Here is a 22,714-nt window from a genome sequence, read left to right as displayed (position 1 = left end):
GTCTTGAAATTACTTAAATTAAAAAAAAAAAATAAACATAAAAAAAATGCTGGCCTTATAATGAAGAGAAGGGCCTCTTTCAAAAATAGATAATTTCAGGGCGACTGGGTCAGGGGTACCATGGGTGTTCTTTGACTAAAAATAAATTAATGCGTTGAAATATGCCCTTTGATAAGCAATGGTGCCTCTTTCAAAATTTGTGAATTTCATGGCTTTTGGATTAAAACAAGAACCAAATACAATCGCTGGAAAGTTGTTACATGATACTCAGGTGACCTATAAGGCCCGTGGGCCTCTTGTTAATTATTTGCATCAATTAATTTGCCAATAAAGAGAGAACTGTCATTTTATCTAACCGTGTATCAACACGGGCAATAACTCAAACTCAGTGCATTTACTAGAAAGTTCCAAATGTAAACGCGGCGTGTAAATTATAGGTGAGAAAAAAAACTGAACGTTGAAAAAATTATTTATATTTTTTCTTCATTTGGATTATATTTTAGGTTAAAAGGCATACACAACCTCTAAAATGTTTGTTATAATTGATTTAGAAATTATTTTCAGTGCATTTTTCAGTGTATTTTTATCAATTTTTTTTGGAGCGATTTTGAAATTTCATTCCACGTTGCGAGTATATTGGTGGTATAATAACTGAGCATATTATTAGAAAAATAACCTGATATAAAAATTTTCAGTGATTTTTATTTTTAGCATCAGTAACAATTCGCAAAAAATTGAAGCGTAAAAATTAATCAACAGCTTTTTGACCCAAATTCGCCAAAATAAATCGACGTAAAAATTTCCAGATTTACGGTAGCTATTTCGATTCATGAAGATATCTTGAGAAGCCTTTGGTATGAAATCTTACACCAATAGTCTCTATGACTGAAGAAGACATTTTTTGATTTTGAGGTCAAAAGGTCAAAGGTAAATTTCATAAATTCATACAATGTGTCTGTCTTTTCCAGACAATATATTTGGAAACATTTGAGCTTTAACAATGACATTTTATACCACAATTCTCTTATGCCCCGCCAGCCCGTCTCAAGGTTTATCCTCTCCGATGCTGTTGTTTTATTTCTTTGGTCATTCTTCTTATAAAAAACGTTACGTTCCAAGTTTTAGAGTAGTTCACAGTTTGTTTAAAAGTCAGCTGAAACTATATTTAGCATAGGAGCGAGTGGAGAATTCATACAATACTTCAAAGTTATCAGCAGATTTTACAGGATCAATGTATCATACTCTCAAGTAAAGAATGAACTAGACACAGTTAATTTTGAAAAGATCAAATCAATGAAGAAGTACACACCCCTTCCCCCTTCCCTTCTTTTATAACTTTTGTGTGCATTCTTATACTGCTCTTGTTTCGAACCCAGATGCGCAAAAATCTCTTCTGTAGTGTTTGATTCATTGGCGTTATCTTGCACCTTATTCCAAGGTCTTACAGTTATTCTTTAGAAATTGTGCGGTCATGCTTCAAATCAATAGCTTCTGCAGCATCCTTTAACATCGCTTCCTCGACAGAATAATTTATGAATGTACATACAGAAGGCGGTCTAGGTTGGTAAGTTGTGAATTAAAGTTAATTATCACCAAAATTACAATTTTTTTATATCATGTTGATCATATATGCAAATTCCCAATATTCTACCATTATGTAGTTTTAGTTTTAACTTGAAAAACACTTTTTTTCTTCTTCACGACATTTCTTAATCTCGATAAACAATTAATTCAATACAATGTTCCTTGCAATTTTCTTTTATTTATTACCTGCTCTTGTTTTATGGTAATACAGTAAAACCTGTGTAATCCGACATGAACTTGGAGAGGAATTTTTCGTCGAAATATACAGGATGTCGGATTGTAGTTTTAACAATCTTGGAATAAACACTAAGTAAAAATATTTTCATCATATTTATAGTTATGCTTTATAATACATTCCTTTTGCATATAATTTTTTTTTTGTCCACACATTCTTTTATAAAACAATTATTGAAGACCCAATTGCTTACAAGAAACATCTCAGTAATTCAAGACATACATGAAATAGCATTTAAAATTGGGACAATTGTTTACATTGATCTTTTGTGAAATTCTCAATTTATTTAAAACCGGGGGTGTACAAGGCAAGGATAATTAAAACTCTAAAACAATTTCTCAAAAATTCTTGAAAAGTAACAATTTTGAAACAAGAGGTCCATAAGCCAAATCGCTCACCTGATTAATTTGACCATGCTGATATACAGCAGTTTTCCCCTTGCTCACCCATTGTTGCCCAATCATATCCCCGGGGGTCATGATTTTAACAAATTTAAATGTACAATAGTTACAATACCATGCCATCCTTCCACTAAAGTTTCAACTTTTCTGGGTCATAGGGACGTTTTGATACATGTACGTTTTCTTTACGACACCATCCTATTTTTGCCGTTTCTTGATTTTTCACCCCTTGACAGGGGACCTGACCCTTTTTTTTTAATGATTTGAACTTCGTGCCAAGTTGGGTAGAAACTGTCCCTGATGGTCTTGATAAGATGTTGAAATGTGAAAAATTGACAGACGGACAGAGAGACAGACGGTTGGAAAGAGGGACAGTGGGTTATCAGCAAATATCACTTGAGCTTTCAGCTCAGGTGCGTTAACAAGATGCTCATGGTTTGCATTGCTCACCTGTGCACTTTGGTTAGGAAAAAAGCAAATACACGTATCAACTCAGTAGTAAAGAGCTCAAATGTGATCCCGACCTACCCCTAAAAAAGAAATTGGTTATGATTTGAAATACCTTGAATCCACAATACCCAGACATAATGCTTAAATAATCCTTTTATTTACTGTGGCCTTTTAACTATGCCTTAACTTTCATTTTGGCGTCGCATACTCCCAAGGATCAGGATTCGAACAAACTTGAATCTACACTACCACAATATCCTTCTATTAAAATATGACAATTAATGCTTTGTTGTTTCGCAGAAGAAGATTTTTAAAGAATTTTTCTATTCTTATTTAAAACGTTGATCATCCATTATGGCCTTACCCTACCGCCAGTAGTGATGATTTCAAAAAACATGTAATGACAAATAATTTACAGGTAAAGAGATATTGTAAAAGAAGCTTTTAAAAATTTAAATTTTGATATGTGTTTTGCCTATAGCGAGCTTCCGTTCGCAGCAATTTTGGTAAATATGAAATATTTTTGGCACATCTACATTTATTGCTATATTATTACTTAAAATCTGAATTTTCTATCTTAAGCCCTTTTAAGAAAACTAGCGGACTAACTTGCCATCAAAAATTCACTTAAATCTATTGGAAACGGAAGTAACGTCATCGAAATAAAAAAAAGTATATGTCTAGATTTTTATGTTCTATCAGACTTGAAAGTTTTATGAAAATCGAGCAAGTCATATCCAAGAACCTACGTGTACAAAAACGGCAAGATTTTTTTTTAAAAAACGAGGAAAAGAAATTAAATCTAAGAATAACAGTAATGTCTTCCGCTGAAGACGGAAGACCTTAATAATAGGGGAAAAGAAACCGAACGAAAACAATTATATTGGAAATAGAGGACCTAAATAAGACACAGAGTAAAAACAATTTGTTCCCTATATTCGTTTGGGGAACATAGGTATACATGTCAAACAGTAGAGAGAGCGGAAGAGTTCGATCTCCTTAAAGACAAACAGACAATTTTGTTTAAGTGTAAGAAGGTCACTTTGCCAACAACTGCCCTAATCATAGAAAAAGCTCACTATTTCAGAGTAGGAATAGGACAACATCATCCACGTCTAAGCCTGTAAACTTCAACAGGTTTGAAATGTAGGCCCAATTTTCAACCTTTTCAGATTTATCAGACATGCTTCGTCCTATGCAAAAATTTAAACTACAAGAAATTAAACTTTACAAAGATGGTAAATTAAAAATACATTTTATATCCCTTTTACTGTTAACAACACAAAACTTGATACTGTGGAAGAAACATAAACACAAGCTGCTAATGAACTAGAAACCTTTTGAAACTCCCACGCCTAATTAACTAAGACTGAATAAAGAAATAACTTTGAAAGAGGCAGGTAATTATACATGTAAGTTAAGATTATAGCCAATTGTTTAACGGTAGGATGTTGTGGTTGGTGAGATTGCAGATTCATTATGACTTGGTCTTAATATTTTTATAGCACACAAAAGCATTATCCACATGCAAAATTTGACTTTTACGAACATCAGAACCAATCATTTAGATCAAAACGTAAGGTTCTAAGAATGATGTTCAGGTATACAAAATTTCTGTACAGAAAAGATAAGTCATACCTCAAACAGTTCAAATTGCACCAGTAAAATATGACAGAGTATTCAAAAGCTCACTTTGTATTTCATTTAAAATAACAAGAGGTACTTTGAGCAATGAGCTCACTAAATGATACCCCACATCCCATATGTGTATAAATTGCAGTGTCCATGTTTTGCTATGTGAAACCCAAAATATATGACGGATAAGAAAGTAAAATAGGAGGTCACAATAGAAATATGTAATAAAGATTATATGAAAGTTTCATTAAATTCCATTCAGTGGTGTAAGAGGAGTTGCGGATAAAGCATGGTTACCCCAAAGCGTAACAGACAGAAGGATGGATATCCGATTATAATATGTACTCCCGTTTTTCAAGCGGGGGATATAAAAAAATCTTAGGTTATTAAACCTCCAAATGTTGTAATTAATTCAGACCAAACGGGATTTTCCTTTAGAAATCAAACAGATATATTTATACCTCCCGCCTTGAAAAGTGGGAGGGTACACTGTAATCTTTCGTCCGTCTGTCTGTTACGCTTTGGGGTATCCATCTCTTATCCGCAACTCCTCGTATACAATTGAGTTAAATTTAATGAAACTTTCACACAGAATCTTTGATACATATTACAATTGTGTACCTCCTATTTTATTTTTTAATCCCACACATATTTTGGGTTTTCCGGCCAGAACAAACATGCCATTATAATCAAATTGGAGTCGGGGGTACTTGTGTATCATTTAGTGAGTTCATTGTTCACAATACCTCTAGTTCTTTTTCAAAAAGGGTGAAAAAATAGGTTTTTGGATAAACAAAGATAAAGTAGTCGTTATTGAAGATGACTAGCAAATACCTATCAAACAATGAATATAGGTGACGAGTTAATCAGGTCTCACCTAAAATAAACACTATGGTGTATATTTGTTTCCCTGATAAGGCTTCCTAATAGCCGAACACTCTACAATTCTTGCATAATTCAAATCAAATTATTCAGCCCTATAAGTGTGGTTTGGAGTGTCGGGTCCTATAATAAAACTCTTACAAATTAGGTTGACTGATGCTGCTAATTTTCACTGACGGAGGAAACAATGTAAAAATGCTAAGGACACCCGAAATTATCTATAGAGAGTTAAATGTAAAGCTCACTGCAAAAAAAAAAAAAACAACAACACAAACTACGGCCACAGGGAAAAGGTCTGTTCTAAATCTAGCAAGAAACAACTTATCCTAATATGAAATCTCAGTTCTAAACAAAGATTTTGAAGAATTTGCCAGGAAACTCGGATGAAAATTTCTTTTTGATACCGGAGACGACATTGCCATCCACATTTCCTAACACAAAATCTGGCGTCAAACCTTCATTTACAAGCAGCGAAGTAATTTATAGATAAAACAAAATTGGAACTTTCCTCTTTGGAAATTTAAAAAAAACAAGAGATCAAACATCTCAAATTCTGAAAGGGAAACTATTTTATCCTTAGAAATAGCAATGACATTGTTATTATAAAAGCTAATAAAAGCAACACAATTGTCATCATGAACAAGGACCAGTATGTCTTAGAAGCACAATGCCAACTGCAAGCTAAACACAATATGCAATCTGAACCCAACATGCTCAAATTGCATGAAAACATTCAAAATAAACTTGCCGAAATGCATTCAAATAGGTCACTGGGCAAAGAAACTTACATTTCTTAATGACAAATTAAAAAAACCTTCACTCAAATGTGGGCATTTATACTTTTTTTTACCGAAAACCAACAAAATACCAGCAAACATTTACAATGCTCTGATAAACGGTCAGAGCAACATTAGGAAATTACCACCTGGTAGACCAATTGTGATACGACAACGAGGCTAATATATTATACTATTATCAATTTCTTGTCCCTATTACAAAACATCAACTTATATCAAAGCCACTACGAACTTTATTTACAAACTTGAAGGTCTAACACTGCCAGCAAACGCATTATCAACTACGAGGGTTGATCCAAAAGTAATGTCACAACTTCAAAAAGATTACTACTAGTAAATTAATAAAATTATACATATATTTCAAATCAGTCCTGAAAAATATACTTACAAAAAATCGGTTTATATACAAAGTGCAGTTACGGTACAATATAATCGCCGTACCTCAATAACATCATATGACGGATACATGTATGCGCCGTCACACAGTTTAAACAACTCTTCCCATCGTTTCATTAAAATAATTAATATTCAAAAAACACGTTCACACATTTTACTTTCTTTAAGATAATTGTCATTAATCATACACTCTATCATTAATTTAGTCCTTCATCAAAATTATTTGAACAGTACAACAATACAAACTTAAAAGTTTCTCATACAATATTTCACTCAACTGCATGACACGAATCTCTTTTTTTTGACAACGTCAACGCCATTGAACATTTCCACCCGACCCCCTATCTTTCGGTCTTTCTGTCCTCAGCTGATCAGTTAATTACCCACAACCCGCCCAAAATATTCAAAACCCTCTATGAACAAGTCTCGTTTTCAGATTATTTCATCTGCGGTTCTGATTTACCATCGTAATTGTCTCTACTGGTGATTTCCCGATTTAACAGGAAAACCGCATTAAAACTCAGTTCGGCGTTTTATTCCATTTCGACATTTCCTTTCTTCAATACATCAGATACATGTATAAATAACAATGCTTGTGATAAAAAAACCAAAATGTCGCTATTTTTTAAAATAAAGACTAGAAATTGTCTTTTTAAAAAATATTAGGCGATAAGACTTTTTTAAATACTTTTTTAAATGAAATGTGTTTGTCTTTTATTCTAACAATATACACTTTTAAATGTGATGTTTAGTTTAGACGCGGCGACATCCTATATGTTTAATGTTTTAAACGTCTATAAAATGAATTCAATTGAACATTATTCAATGAACATTTTCAATTTTGATTGGATCTTTTTCTGCATATTTTGGTACGACGCCACATATTAAAAATATGGACACAGTGACATTACTTTTGGATCAACTCTCGTACATATATTGTGACAAACGCTGAATTCTAGGAACTTCTCTCTTCAGTGAACGGAGCTTACACACAAAGGTCAATAAAACAGAAATAGACAGTCGATAAACTACCCTTCTTACTGTAAAGCGTCTTGGAAAACAATACTGTATACAGGGAAATATTGCCCGTTTCGCCCTACCCTCATTTGGGCGAATTTAAAACGGGGCGAATTCAAAGAATACAGTAGTATTTCTGAAACAAAACTTTGACTGGGTGAATCTAAAACGGGGCAAAATTGTTATGAAGTGTGGAAGGGTGAAAATAAGACAGGGCAAAAATAACCCTGTATGCAGTTCTTTGAATTTGATGGACAACACTACAAACAAATTATAGGAGCAAGTATAGGTTCAATCCACAGTCCAGAGATGTGTGACATTAGAATGTATCAAATTGTACAGCATATACATTCAATGGCACAATTTTGTCATGCCAGGAAAATTGTCATTATGATATTCAATCCAGAGATAAAAAAAATCTTTAATTGGCAATCAGTCATAAACATCTGAAATTTGCATTTGAAATTTGTCCATCTATTGTGAACTTCCTTGATACTACATTTTACAAAGGACTCAAATTTTAAAAATTTAACAAACAGGATATCAAGTCGTTTATTAAACCAACAAAAAACCTTCAGTGCCTACACATGAAGAGTCATTAAGAAATATCTGTTTCAAAACGATGTCGAAATCAAGGAGAAATAAGTAAAATCACAGCATTGTGTCGGGTCCAATAAATGTAGAATTGTATGGCTGTTGGGTTTTGCCTTTATGCACTTAAAACATAAATTTCAATAAGTAACAGCTAATTCAAAACGATTTCAAAATCAAAGAAAAATAAGAAAAATCAAAGCACTGTGTCGGGTCCTATCAAGTTAGTATTGCGTGGCTGACTAGTGTTGCCTATATCACATGCATTTACATGTAGAAATGATAAATTAAAGTCCAGGCTTTTTGAAATATTGAAAGCATTTTCAATAAAAATGGAACTCACAAATGCACTTACCTGGTCATTGGTCACTTGAAAAATTACTTTAAAACACATTCTAATAGCACATTTCAGCACTTTGTAGCTGACATGAAGAAAATGCTCGAGTTTCTGATTAACATTATTTATGTGGTTTTTTGAGATCAGGGGATCGTAACATATATAAAGGCTACTTAAGTCTAAGAGCATGCTTAAAAAGGACTCAAGCACAATCTAAAACTCAAGACCGTAACTAGAAGCGAACTAAGATTTGGCAATCTAAGCAAAACTTAGACGGCCGGTAGAGGTGACTTAAGTATATCTTAACTTTCTTGTACATATATTTAGAATTATTTAATGTTTACTTTCGATGTTAAAACATTCCTATATTCATTTTATGCATTGTAGAAAATAATTATCTGTATTTGACTTTGATTTAAGAATTTAGTTTTTTCGTGGGGAGAAGGGGGGAGCGATCACTGATTCCAATATCACTCCCAACACAACATACATGTAAATACAAAATTTAATTTAGGGATACGTCTGAAATTAGTGGAACCTCCGTTATAGAAATAAATTTAACACATCAATAAACCATGGATCTGTATGTTAACTTTGAAAATATGAAAAGAAAGAGGATAATGACAGTAACAGTACTATTATAAAAGTATCTGTAAAGTAGAATAAATGTAGAAATGTAGAACGCGACAATTTCGAAATTAGATAGGGCTCAATACAGTTCGAGAGAGAAAGAGATAGATTCGATTATCTTTTCTTGTCTGCGATAATGAGGGTAAGTGAACATTTGTCAATACAAAAGAGTTACAAAGGTAAACTGAAAACACCTCAGGTGATAAAACAATTGTAGTGAATATTTACAATGTACCACAAATCGCCACTTTCTAACCGTGTGGTATTTGTTTTCAATCATTCCGAATAATGTAATTTTAATTTTAATATGAAATGGAAAGTACCACCTCATAAACTACCTCAAAAAATATGGTTAGATCATATGAATGTGGAGTAGTTACCATGGAAACGGTGTCTAAAGTTGATTTTTTGTGAAAAAATGCAATATTTGGGAAATTTTTTTTAAAGAAATGCGGCTACTTCAATTCATGTTACCCAAAGAAATAAGAAATATAACATCTAACTTTAAAATGCATGTTAAAACCTTGTTGGTATTCTCTCTATAAATATGAGAATTCTTTGATTAAAATTGCAGACAATAACTTTGAAATTGAATTATCTCCCTTTGATAATTGTGAGCTCTTCAGTGAGAAAGATAAAAAAATCATTGTACAAAAATGACTGGAAGTTGTTTACATATTTTCAGCATGCAGCTCTGTATATCCAGGAATTCAAGTAAAACCAACTGTTTTTCCTGTTAATTTAATTTCCATACAAATTTTAGCCTCTGTTTATATCCTACATGCAAGAGAATAATTTTGATATGTGAAAAATGGTGAACTGTACAAGCTAGACTACATAATTCAGGAAATCAGTTCTGTACATAAGCATAAGTCTCAAGGTCTAAGGAGTTTGAAAACGGGATTCAAGATAAACTTGAAATATCAAAATTACTTGTATTTTGAATTTGCTTTTTTTAAAAAAAATTACTGTGTCTTATTGCAATGAATACGGCGTTAGAAAGCAAATAAATTTTTAAACTGAATGTTATTATAGAGACTAATAATTTTTAAAAAACTGAATATGTCCTTGGCTGAAAGGAAGATGACCCTTTTTGAGGATTATACTGAATAATAGCTACAATTTCCATTCAAAGGTCGTTATTTCAAATTCAGCAATATTTTTTGAAACCCATGGTATAATACATATTAAATATGGGTTAGAAAATTGTTACCTATACAATTACCTATTCAAGCCCCCCCCCCCCCCCCTTCCTAAATGAAAAAGAGTTTGGGCATTTTATATATTGTTTTTTTTTCTTTGCTCTTAAGACTTTTTTCTGTGAAGAAGAAAATTAATAATTTTCCCTAAAACATTTTGGAAATAAATGATATGTCCTGCCATGAAAATAAACCTAACTTAATCCCCCCTTCTGGATCAAAGGTCGTCCCCTAACTCATAGTAAACGCAGACATATTATGTAGTTTTTAAACAGGATAAACAAGTATAAAATGTTTTGTCAACCAGTCAAAAATATATTTTTGATAATTGGGGTAGTTGCACAGATATACAAATTGTCTGTGAATCAAATTTAAAGTTAACGGTTTATCATTTCTCTGGACTAAGATACATTATGATTTAAACTTATAGCAGTACAATATATAATCTGTCTAGCAGTATTTTATTAATAATGAAAATAATTTTCTGACAACCCCCCCCCCCCCTAAAAAAACAATTAATTCAAGCACAATAGCAGATTATTCGAAGAGGTCCAGCAGATGTTTACAACAGATTATTATAAACTTTGGGAATATCATATCTTTTGCGTAGATCAAGGCATATTTGTGTTGAAATATTTACCATCAACATCGCTAAAATCTCATTTTTTTAAGAATGACATTTCAAAGTAAATTAGATTTTTCCGTCAACTTCTCTGAAAAAAAGTCACTGGAAAACACATTTTGACTGTCACTTGAAAAGTTCGGCTTGTTAAATATGGTTTTAAAAATTTACATTTAGGAGCAAGGGATTAGTTTACTAAAACAGCAGAAGAGTGTCTTTACCTGCTTGTAGCGCAATTCTCTACATACAAGAAGCCTTGCACTCAATATGTAAAGTGTATAGTTGTCCAATATTCTTAAATGCCTACCTTTATATCAATAAAACCTGAAAACTGTACTTATATAAGCTTTTTTCACATTATACATCAAGCTAAAGGGAGAATGTAAAACCAGTTTTCAATAAAAAACATTCAATATACGGATTGAGGTCAGGATACAGCATTTACAATACCAGTATTCCGAATAACCGAGTATAAATGCATTATTAACAAGCTTATTCAAAGACTATGTGTCCCCTGCTTAAGGAGATAAGAATTTCTGTAGATTAAGAAGGGGGGGGGGAGGTGTCGGAGGGTGGTTGGGTCGGGGATGGGACACTTAAAGTGGGGCGGGCGGGACCATAGAGCGTTATGAACAAAAATTAAGCTAACCTAAACGCTTTTTTAGATATCACTTGGAAATGAGAGGTTTGCATACAAACAATGTCTTTTTCTACCTTTATCTTTTGACCTAGAAATAAATAGGGGTCATTTTAAGCCAAAGCAAGTTGTGGTATAAACTCAAATTAAAAAAGATCATTGGCTTTTTAAGATATCCCATGATAATAAAATGTTAAAACATGGGGTGGGGGGTATTTTTATAGACAAAAAAAAAAAAACGAAAATAAATGCCTATTTTCTCCCAATTTCAAAGTGATTAACAGCTAAAACTGTGTATTTTTTAAATATATATACTAGTATGTTTTACTTATTTGTGTAAATCATGAGAAAAAATCTGCGTAACATTTAATTACATCCAAGATTTTTTCAAAATATGGTGATGCTTGAAAGTCCGATTTCAATAAAAAATATCATCGACTCCTCCACCCCCCCGCCCCTAATTTCAAGAGTGGGAATAAGGGATAATTTAATATTTAGCACTGGTATTAAAATAATGAATCAAATACCATTTAACTGTTCTTTTTTTATATTTAATAGAGATGTTATGGCTAAATTGCCATTAATATTGAATAAAATGGTAGCAAAATGTAGGCGGGAATCGAGAGTTAGCGTGCATAGTTCTTTATATACCACTGTGACCTTGAACTTTGACCTTCTGTCCATATGGACACACATTAATAAGATGCTAGTTATTGTTGACTAGAACTGTAACTTTTTTTTCTTCATTTGTTGTTTAAAACATAAATTTTAGTTATGACACAGAAAAAATGTTGTTTAGTTTTCTTAAATATCTATCAAAGTCGGCCATTTTGACCTTGACCTTTGACCCTTAGTCATGAAAATTAATTTTTCGCTTTGTTTTTGCTATTGTTTACCATATATCTAAATTTGATTTAATCCTTTTTAAAATACTCAGGCAATTACATGGATCCTGATTGCATCTACGTATAATTGTACTTTTCTATGATTTTGAAAAAAGCATAAGTTTGTAACCATGGTAACAAGAAAACTAAATATGAATACCAAGTAGTTGTTTGTAGTGTACATTAGAACTATATTTGGACTTTCAAACCAATGTATTCATTTTTTCCAAACTTTCCGCAAAAATTTATACCAGGCTTTTCAAAAGAGCCTAAAATCCACAATTTTCCACAAGAAAAATCCTACCTATAAATGAGTGATATTTTTTCTATGAGGAAAAAGTTACTGAAATACTAAAAATTTTCTAAAGCACTGTAAAATGATCTATTTTGGCAAAAAGGTAAAGTCACATTGATAGCTTGTTCCATTAAAGACTTTTAATAAGTCAAAAAGGGTCATTTTTCATCAAAATTTAGCGATTTTTAGGCCATGAAAAATGTATGTTGGTTGCCATGGTAACCATGGACCATAGCAACCATTTTATTATGAATTTTAGGTACATACATAAATACAGGAATGTATGCCAAGTTTCATAAAAATCCAAGACCATGCGTGCCACACTCCCTATATAAGAGTTTAAATGCTTACAGAGAATGGCTATTAATATGTAGTTTATTAAAACCTTACTGAATAACTTTTAGCAATATATCTATATAAAATCAAAAATCATAGGTTGACTCATATGAAATATCTTTCACATAACATGCATAAGTTTGACTTAGTTTAGAACTCGCTAAGTTCGTTTTATGTTACGGTTAAAGACACACTTAAGTAGTACTTAGACAGGTCCTAAGATTATGTCTAAACCGTACTTACGACCCTACTTAAGTCAAAAACTTAGCAAGCTTTATGTTACGAGCCCCAGATTTTCTAACAATCAATTGAAATGCATACGGGTACTAATGGACATACATTCCTACATCTCCATACTACATATTCTGGTGAGCTTTGGATAAAAGATACCACAGAGTCTGTCATATCTGTTTCAAATCTGGATATTTTACTTGAAAAATACGTTAATGGTTATCTAACAAACAAGCTTTGTGATAAACCCGTTGACTTTAAAGTAATATACGCTATAACGTGCGCCATTTTTAAATATGGCTGGAAATGTACATATTTTGTTTACCAATAAAAGTTACGAAAATGCTGTAAATTACACCATTTAAATAAAAATCGTTATAAAGTTATCAAATTATAATTATTTATTATCCTGCAAGGAGAATAATGTCTATTTTTAAGTAAATCCACCACGTGACGCCGTCGCTACTTTTAGATTGATAAACAAACACGGCGTCAAGAAAACGAGGTAAGCCCTTTGAGATACAACTCACTTTTGACATGGATGGCGTGTTACTATTAATATAACTTATCTTTAAATGTAATCAGTATCAACCATCTATACTCTGTTATGACGCATATTAACCTTTTATTAATAATCGTTGTCAAAATGCATCGTGCCTCGTTGTCTATAATTTCCCGTGGACATACGTGTCTATATTTAGACCTACTGTTTACGCACTTCCTTTATCAATATTCATGAAAAGACTGAATTCTTGATTGCAGATATTGCTTTATTATTGTGTTATTACATCGAGTTTTATAGTTAAATTTTGTGGAAATATTATTTTTTCATTACACTTTATGTGTTTCAAATCATTTAATCATTTTGTTTGACATACAAACCGGCATTCATACGGCGTATATTACTTTAATTTTTATTTTCTCAGCTTACCTTACTTATGCAGCAATATACCTACATCACCTGCATACGACGTTTACATATATCAGTTGAATTGATACTCAAAAAATGCTCTACGTATGAACTATGTCTAAAACGAGCTCGAGGTAAATTTTTGACAAACAAGTTGATGAAATAATATCAGCAGTCTCGTTTAAAGTCATTATTTTGTAAGGTCTCTGACGTTTTACATATTAATTGTTAGTCCATTATAAGCACACTGAATTGTCGACAGATTTTCCTTTATTCCGCGTTATTCCGCAATCATGACCAAAAGCATAGGGTGGATGTGACCTGTCCGTAGGGGATACTCACTACTGCATGACACCTGATTTAATCTCTGATGTTTTGGAGATCCGTGTACGCTCTGCTCCTATTTTGTATTGTTTATGGACTTCGATATTGTATACTGTTAGTGTATACTGTATACTGTTAGTTATCTCCATATCCTTCATAAAGTGTTTTGCTTTCAAAAATTCTCTTCTTTCTACCGTGCTCCCTGAAAACTGTCTGTAAAAGTGTACAAAAGTAGAATACAAACTTTAATTAACCCAAAAGTCCACAAGTTCATTAAAGAAGAAGGTATGGTTTTAGCTTTATTGCGCCCTAAAAATGTAACGACATCAAAAAGTTTTGAAACTGGCTTAAATAATAGTTAAATAAATGACTCTGATAAATCAGGAAAGAATATGGCATGAAGGTTTACCAGTTTGCAAATATAACGTCATTAATGTTAAGTATTTCTCTATTTTCAACAGAAAAAGCCTCAAAATGGCACCTTTCAAGTGTTTTTTCCTTTAGAAAAGAATGTCCACAGGCGTTGCCCACGTTAATTTTTTGATATTTTGTGCAAAATATAGTAACAAATCACATATCTCAAGATCTTTGTGGGCGATGCCTGTGGACAATGTTATCTGAAAGAAAATTCCACTGAAAATTGGTGTCTTCTGTAACTTTTTAAAAAATACGGGAAAATACACAAGTTTATGAGGTCATAATTAGCATTTAAAAACACATATGAGAAAAATGACTTGTATGTTTTTTCTGCATTGAATTTCAATTATTTAAAAAGCACAAGTTTTCAACTTTTACACCAGTTTCATTTTTTAGAAAATCACAGGGCAAAATTTGTATGGAAACCATACCTTCTTCTTTGTTCAAGCCGTTGAATATTGATGCCTGTGATTTCTTACGCTGGTGTGAATAGCGGAAGTAGTATCTCCGATACAAAATTTTACATCGATGAGACTGGTACCTTTTTGTTTTTACTTATCCTCTATATGCAAAAAGTACCAAATGATTCAATGTGGGATATTTCATTACTAACTTGAGCGAGTTGTACCAAAATACCTATAAAATATTTTTCATATCACAACAATCTGCTTTAGGAGAAATGCCACACCATCTTTTTATTTTATAGATCTCTGAGTAGTTTTTTTTAAACAATGGTTTCAGCATTCAAAGACAGATATTAGCATCCATAAGTATTACTGTAGATTGGCAAATAATCACGATGGTTTTAATTTCGCTATGTTCTTGATTTATCATTTTTCCGCGAAATTAAACCAATCGTGAATGCCATTTTAGTTTTTAGAAACTTTTAAATGCTTATTTGAAATTTTGAATTCATTTCTTGCAGCGTAGAATTAAAACCGTCGCGATTGGTACTTTTTAAGATATCGTGAAATTTTAACACCGTGGAATTAAAACGATTTTCAACACATTCAAATGTTCCTATTTGCATGTCAATATGGTGAGAAAAGTAAATGGTTGCATGTTTTCTGAAACACCCTGTATATAGTAGTATTTAGCATAAATATTTACACCACAATAAGATGCTTTCTTGTAAAACTTTTGCTGTAAATGTATGCATCCAATGAATATCTAATAAAATCTGTAAAAAAAAAAGCCGTGTGAATGTTAAATTTTTTAAAATAAGAATTTATTTATTAAAGAAATATAATTTGTGAATATTTTTTAATTTGTGGTTAAAATCTACTTAAAATCAGTCAGATATGGGGAAATATGATCGTTAATCATATTTATAAAAGAAATTGAAATGATAGATTTTAGAGAAATTAGTATTTTTATTTTGGCCAGTTCCGATCACAATTATACCGATCCCAACCATAATTGTACAATAATTGGAAATAAATAAATATTTTTCCAATGACATTAGTCTGATTAGGTGTAATAAGGGTTCACATTATTGAGCTTGACAATAAAATGGATTTCCTCATTGTAAATTCATAAAGAGCCTATGAATTTATTTTATTCATTTGTGTCAATTTTGATCGGGATTAGTTCGATTTTGATCGGGTTAGGTTCAAATATTAAGAAATAATTTCTCTAAATTTCTCAATTTCTTTTAAAAATATGCTTGACAATCAGTTGCGATTAGATTTATTGTGGTTTAACCATAGGTTTAAAAAAATATTTACACATAATGTGTTTTATTTCCATCAAAAATATTTCTATAAAAAAGTGTAACCAGCCTTTCTTTACATATTTTATTAGATATCCATATGATGCATTCATTTACAGCAAATTTTTAACTCGAAGACAACTTATTTGGATTTTTTTTTTTCAAATTCTTTTTAAAAATTTTTAAAAATTCATATAAAATGATAAAGAGCTAATATCGGGGTTTCAGTGCTGAAACCATTGTTTAAACAGATTAACTCAAAGATGTATAAAATTAAAAGTTTGGTGTGACATTCCACCTAAAGCAGAAGAATGTTAAAATACCAGTGCAAAGAATTTTGAAAAATCCATTTCAAATTCTTAATTTCAGATACACTTTCCGAAGATCCATCAACAGTATTAACAAATAATCAGCGTGTCGTTCTGTACACTTTGTTTTTGTGTTGTAATGTGTACGGTGAGATCCCAAAGAACAGCACAGATGACAACGACGTATCTATGGGTGACATTAATGTAAGCAAGACACTGGAGGAGTTGAAAGACATGGAATTGATTAGAAGTGACAGTAATCAACTGATTATATCACATGAAAAGCAAAGTCTCATTATGAAATCATACATAGATGATTGCTTGCTGAGTGACATAGACAAGGACTTTTACCTACAGGTGACCTCAAACTTCTCTGTTATTGTGTATGAAGAAGAGTTTATATTTAACAGGCATGTTTCTAGAGGTTTACAAAGTAATTGTCCCATTACCTTGATGAGACTACTAGTCGAGATCCAAGCAGAGAAAATTTATGATATAAGAATGAAATCAGGTATGTAAAGACCATTACTTTATTAATAGAATTATATGGATAATAATGCTAATGTTAAATAGTATTTACCTTGTAAGTGTACGAGGGTTGATCCAAACGTTCGTAAAAATTCGTTCTAAAATTTTAATTTTATAGTGATTTCATAAACGCCAACAACAGGCATATTTATAATATATGGTCACAAAGCAACAATATTGTAAAATGTTCTTTCAAATTTTCAATAAGATCACACGAGCTTTCGCAAAATGGTTGTGAAAAATTGATGTGAAACCCGGAAGTTTAAAGTGTCACGTTATAAAGCATCTCATCCTAATATCCACTTCGAATACGTAATTCTACAAATACTACCATTTTCTCCATTATTTTTTCAAGTAAAGTCTGGGTATCCTAGGCCTCTTGCAGCTATCCTACATTCCACAAGGTGTAAAAGAAGATGATGATCCTCTTGCGGAAACTTATCTTCATTTTTTACTCATATTCGAAATACTCCCCATCTTTTTTTATCATGTTCCAATTTCAAAGGCAATGTCAGGAACAGTACGTAAGCCGACAGCATCCGTTAACGCTTTTTAGTTGTCTAGGGGGGATTCACATTTAAAACAGAGATTAGCACCAAAGGGTGGCCTCACCTTTTAAAATTATAGTGCATGGATATTCAATGTTTCTTAAATTTCTTATGCCACTGGAAGACCAGTAACTAAATGCATTTTATCTAGCCTATATCAAAAATATACGCGTTTAAGATAGAGAGGTTTCGGGATTTTCAACAAAACATGACTTGACCGACATTTGACGAAGTATTTCAACTTAAAGATGAATAATAAATCAAATATCCAGTAAAATCAGTAAAACTCTCATAGAAAGGTTTATATAAGATTAACCAATCGTGATAATGGCATAATATTTGTTTTATATACAACATAGGGTGATTTTATTTTCATTTCACCTATCAAGGATTAAGATGATGAGAAGAACGTTCATCTCTCCCTTGCATTTCTAAACAACTGTTTCTATGGCAACTGTCACAGAGGTGATATCATTAATAGTTAAAATGCTGTTTCAAATTTGAAATACTGAACAATTTACATTTGTAATTTTCCAGCACATACACGTATAAATAAATCAATAAATAAAATATGAAAAAAGTCCACGAACTTTTTGCGTCAACACTCGTATATGCATCTAAAATTAAGATTATATCGAACATTTATATACACGTATTACTGATCTTTCATTTAATTTATCCCTTAATATCTTCAATGAATTATATAAATCAGAAAATATCAGTTATTAGGTTATATTTTTAATATATTTCCGACATATATATGGTAGAATTATCTGTCCAAAAACTTTGTGCGAGTTATGTCCGTTTACACGAAACGGTCAAACAAGCTACAGTCGCTGAAACGTCTTGCGTCAGATAAAAGGGAACTGAAACAAAAACTTATATTTCCGATACAGCCATGGTTTGTTCATTTTAGTTTGTCTTTCCGAGGATCCAAACATATGCCAAATTTTGGCAATTTCGGATAATATTAATTACTGGCCATTTAAAAACTCAAAGTTTTGTGAGAGACATAGCTAAAAAATTAAGTGGACAAAAACATTTATAAACACTAATGAGTCATTAATACTAAATATGTAATTCACTTTTTATTCACGATAACTTTTATTCGTGTAAATACTCGAGTCTGTCTGATTGCGAATTTTTTTCTAGCGTATATTTGAATAATTATTATCTTCATAAAACGGAGGTCTCAGTTTGCTTGAATTTTGTCTCGTTAATAAATACCAACTAGATATAAATCGCGAGAATATACCGTTCCTCTCTGATTCAGCTTTCCGTAAATACCAGTCTAACGTAATTTGTTTTTGTTTGCTTAATTGATGATAAAATTGTCTTTACCCTAGCAAATGTATGATTTGGCTGAATATTACAAACATTTTTCTTGCTTTATAAATTAGGACCAAACATTCTCCCTCCTAATATGGAAATGGGGGGTATTTCAAGGAAGTTAAGGGATTTTGTACTTAGATGGTGTCGGCTGAAAAACATAGTGGACCCTATAGCTTGGGCTGACAATCTCCCTGATGAAGGAATAAAAAGATTTTACTATGGGAGCACAATATGCCCACTTAATGATACAGGTTGGTATCCAAATGACAATTTTGAATAGAATTAAAAAAATAATTTTAGTGCTTAATAATAAAAATGTAAACGCTTTCATTGATTTCTTCTGACGTTTTAAAGAATTTTAATTTTTAACATAATATCGTCCAAACCAGACAATGACGTCACAATACTAATAGACGAAACTTAAATGAGTTTAAGGAAAATAGCATTGTAGTTGCATACAAATGTCTACATTAAACAAAAATATAAAAATCAAATTTTAAGTGATTGATATAATAGTATTGTAGAGTAATTCTTTTCTCATCTTTACACTAGATTGTATAAAGTTGATGCATGTATCACGATGTCTGATTAAATTTATATTTCAGAATTACCTTCATATTTATGCATTATATATATATATATATATATATATATTGATTCAAATTAATTTTTAATAATATCTTTTACATTAAAACACTTGCACACAATTCATTTACAAACAAGAAAAAATTGAATGATTGATTGTATAGTGTTTAACGTCCCTCTCGAGAATTTTTCACTCACATGGAGACGCCACCACTGCCAGCGGAGTGCTGCCAATTCTGTTACTTGTCATAGAGCAGGGAGGGATTTGCCAGCACCTACTGTTCAAATATTTAAAATTTGATTGAAAAGAAAAGAAAAGCGAATAACGGCAATACAAGAATTTCAATCAGTTATGTCGAGAAAATAGATTTTCCTTCAATTATAATAATAAAATTATCTTTTTCTTCTTAAAATAGGAACTTCTTAAATTTCATTTATTGTGTAAAAATCTCACAACAATATAATCGAACTATTTATATATCATTTCTGAATTTCAGAATAAACCAAAGATTAAAATATCGGATCGTTGCGAGCAAGGAAAGATTTTCAGTCCGAAAAATGTTCCTAGCATGTCATATTCTTTGCATATGCTTGCAAAGAAATTTGATGTAATTCTCTAAAAATGAGGAATAATATTTCTTTTATTTTAAATAAAGCGAGTGTTTGTATAAATGTCCTTTTCACAGTATGACTTGAACTCATAGATTTTAACTGAATCGTTCACTGGATGCGCAATTGTTCCACTGAAGTTAAAAAAAAAAAACAAACAAATGAACTACCTCATGAAAGTTGGGATATATCAAATAATTTTCACTTAATCATCAATATCATCATTTTCACTATCGTTGCCATCATTTTATAAAGGTTATGTTACTCTAAAAGTGGAGCGAGCGTTTATTTCAGCATAATTTTACAGCCTGATATAAAAATAAATAATGATATGGACGATAACATGTGCTGTGAGTTAAGGTACATATTTAAGCCGGTGACAATTAATACAGGATGAAAATAAGCACCAGTGAAAATGGGTGTTTCTTAAAATCATTTTGACTTTTATTTCTGAGCTACTTTTAAGTTTGTAATAATTAAGGTATGGTGAAATGTACTTAGGACACATTAGATATACTTTACCTACTATAACAATTTACATAATTGAAAACCCTAGAAAATCAAAGAACTACATATTTTCAAATGTCATTCTTAAACCATTATCTTTTTTTATTTGTTTCATAAAATATCTTCAATATATATAATTTACTTCAAAAAATACTTTTAGTGATTGAGGGTCTTTACCAAAATCCCTTAAAATCAAGCATACTTTGTACCATCTTGACGGCGGAAGACTATAAAATCAGTGCAGATGCTATCAAAGAGAAGAACACGGATGTTGTGAAGGCTTTTCCATCGTTGTACCACACAGAGTTAGATTTATTCTTGGAGACAATTGAGGAAATGGAAAAACGTGACCAAAGTTTATCAGTAGAAGTAGAGAACAATGTTATTGGCTTTAAATCAGAAGAGGTCCGCCATCAAGTAATGTGTTACTTTGTAACAAATTGTTTGATAACTGATGAGGACTTTGTAAAGTACATCAACCTGTCCTCGGTCGATTCTTTGTTAGAGTACGTACGTACCTGGTGGTACGTTAAGGGCGAAAATGAGCGATGTCTATTTTTACCAAACAAGATGGAGGCTGCATTTATTAAGGCACTTGGGTTAGATGCAATACGCCACGTTATGGTGGAGAAAACGGCATACATTGATTCTCTTGTGACTGCAGAAATAAGGAAAAAAGTTATAATGAATGGTAATATATAATTGTTGAAGATTTATTTGTTGATAAACAATAAATAATATCCGTTATCTTCCCACACTAAACCATAGGAATATCTGTAACTTGAAAACATTGCCTATTCTTATCAATCATAAAAAATTTTATAAAATCTTATTATTACAATGTATATGATATTAAGATTATGATGTTTTTAATCATAATTCTCATGTTTTTCATCAGGATAAAAGTGTATTTTACGAGAGTGTCTCCAAAAATATCAATAAAATTCTGTAAACCAAGTTTTTGTTTGCGTATGAAAAATTTTCGCGAGGTTAGCGAGAGCCTCATCTTTGCGAATATTTTTCGCTGCTTATTGGAAGTTAAAAGTGTGTGTGTCTATTAACAACACATTTAAAAGGTTTGATCGCGAAAATTATTCGTCGCGAACTAGTTAAGCCCAGGTAAATCGTGAAATAATGTCGTCGCGAATAAATGTTGGTTTACATTATGTGAATACTTTACAATGGGCTAATTATCTGCTCACTAAACTCTATGTTCAAAATTGAGCTAATTTTGTCCATTTTGTTTTCTTTCATAAAAATAACGGCAGATCAAATAATTTGGTGACGCCAAAACAAACAAAAAAAAATTTGCCGATGCAATACTCTATATTTATGATATTTATGTTGATTAAGGTTTTCTATATAATGTGTACAATTATGTGCTTTCTTAACAAAAATTTCTTAACAAAGTTAAAGACTCGGGTATACATGTGTAAAACGGGAAATATATTTCAAATTTAATTATTTTAAAACCGTATTGTCTGCAATATAACCCAATTATACAACAAATTTAGCATATATGCATATATAATACTCAATAATGTTCCAGATATATGGTAATTATTTTATACATTCCTTAGATTTATCATGTAATCATGTATAAGGGAATATTCTTTGAATTATTGTTCTATTAGACGTTTCATACAGAGGGCAGATAACTTAGTATTCACAGTCATGTGCAAATATTGATAACTTACGAAATGGTGTAAATGAAAGAACATACCATAAATCCTGATGTGATAAAATAATGCCATCTTTTTAATAGACTTTATCAAT

The 22,714-nt window shown here is 31.5% G+C and overlaps 1 protein-coding gene across 1 annotated transcript in view; it reads left to right on the top strand.

Moving 5' to 3' along the window:
• Positions 1-22,714, top strand: part of LOC134252075 (uncharacterized) — a 57,455-nt gene that overhangs the window by 20,543 nt on the left and 14,198 nt on the right. The window contains exons 8-10 of the mRNA XM_062734511.1: positions 16,891-17,340; positions 19,306-19,488; positions 21,099-21,629. Of these exons, the coding sequence (XP_062590495.1) occupies positions 16,891-17,340; positions 19,306-19,488; positions 21,099-21,629 (1,164 nt within the window). The remainder of the gene's footprint in view (positions 1-16,890; positions 17,341-19,305; positions 19,489-21,098; positions 21,630-22,714) is intronic.

The sequence above is a fragment of the Saccostrea cucullata genome, unplaced genomic scaffold (assembly GCF_032062105.1).
Source record: "Saccostrea cucullata isolate Sc308-1 unplaced genomic scaffold, CSIRO_AGI_Scuc_v1 ctg3647, whole genome shotgun sequence".
NCBI classification, from domain to species: Eukaryota; Metazoa; Mollusca; class Bivalvia; order Ostreida; family Ostreidae; genus Saccostrea; species Saccostrea cuccullata.
The sequence above is the reverse complement of the archived record's forward strand: the minus strand, read 5'-3'. Positions and strand labels throughout refer to the sequence as shown.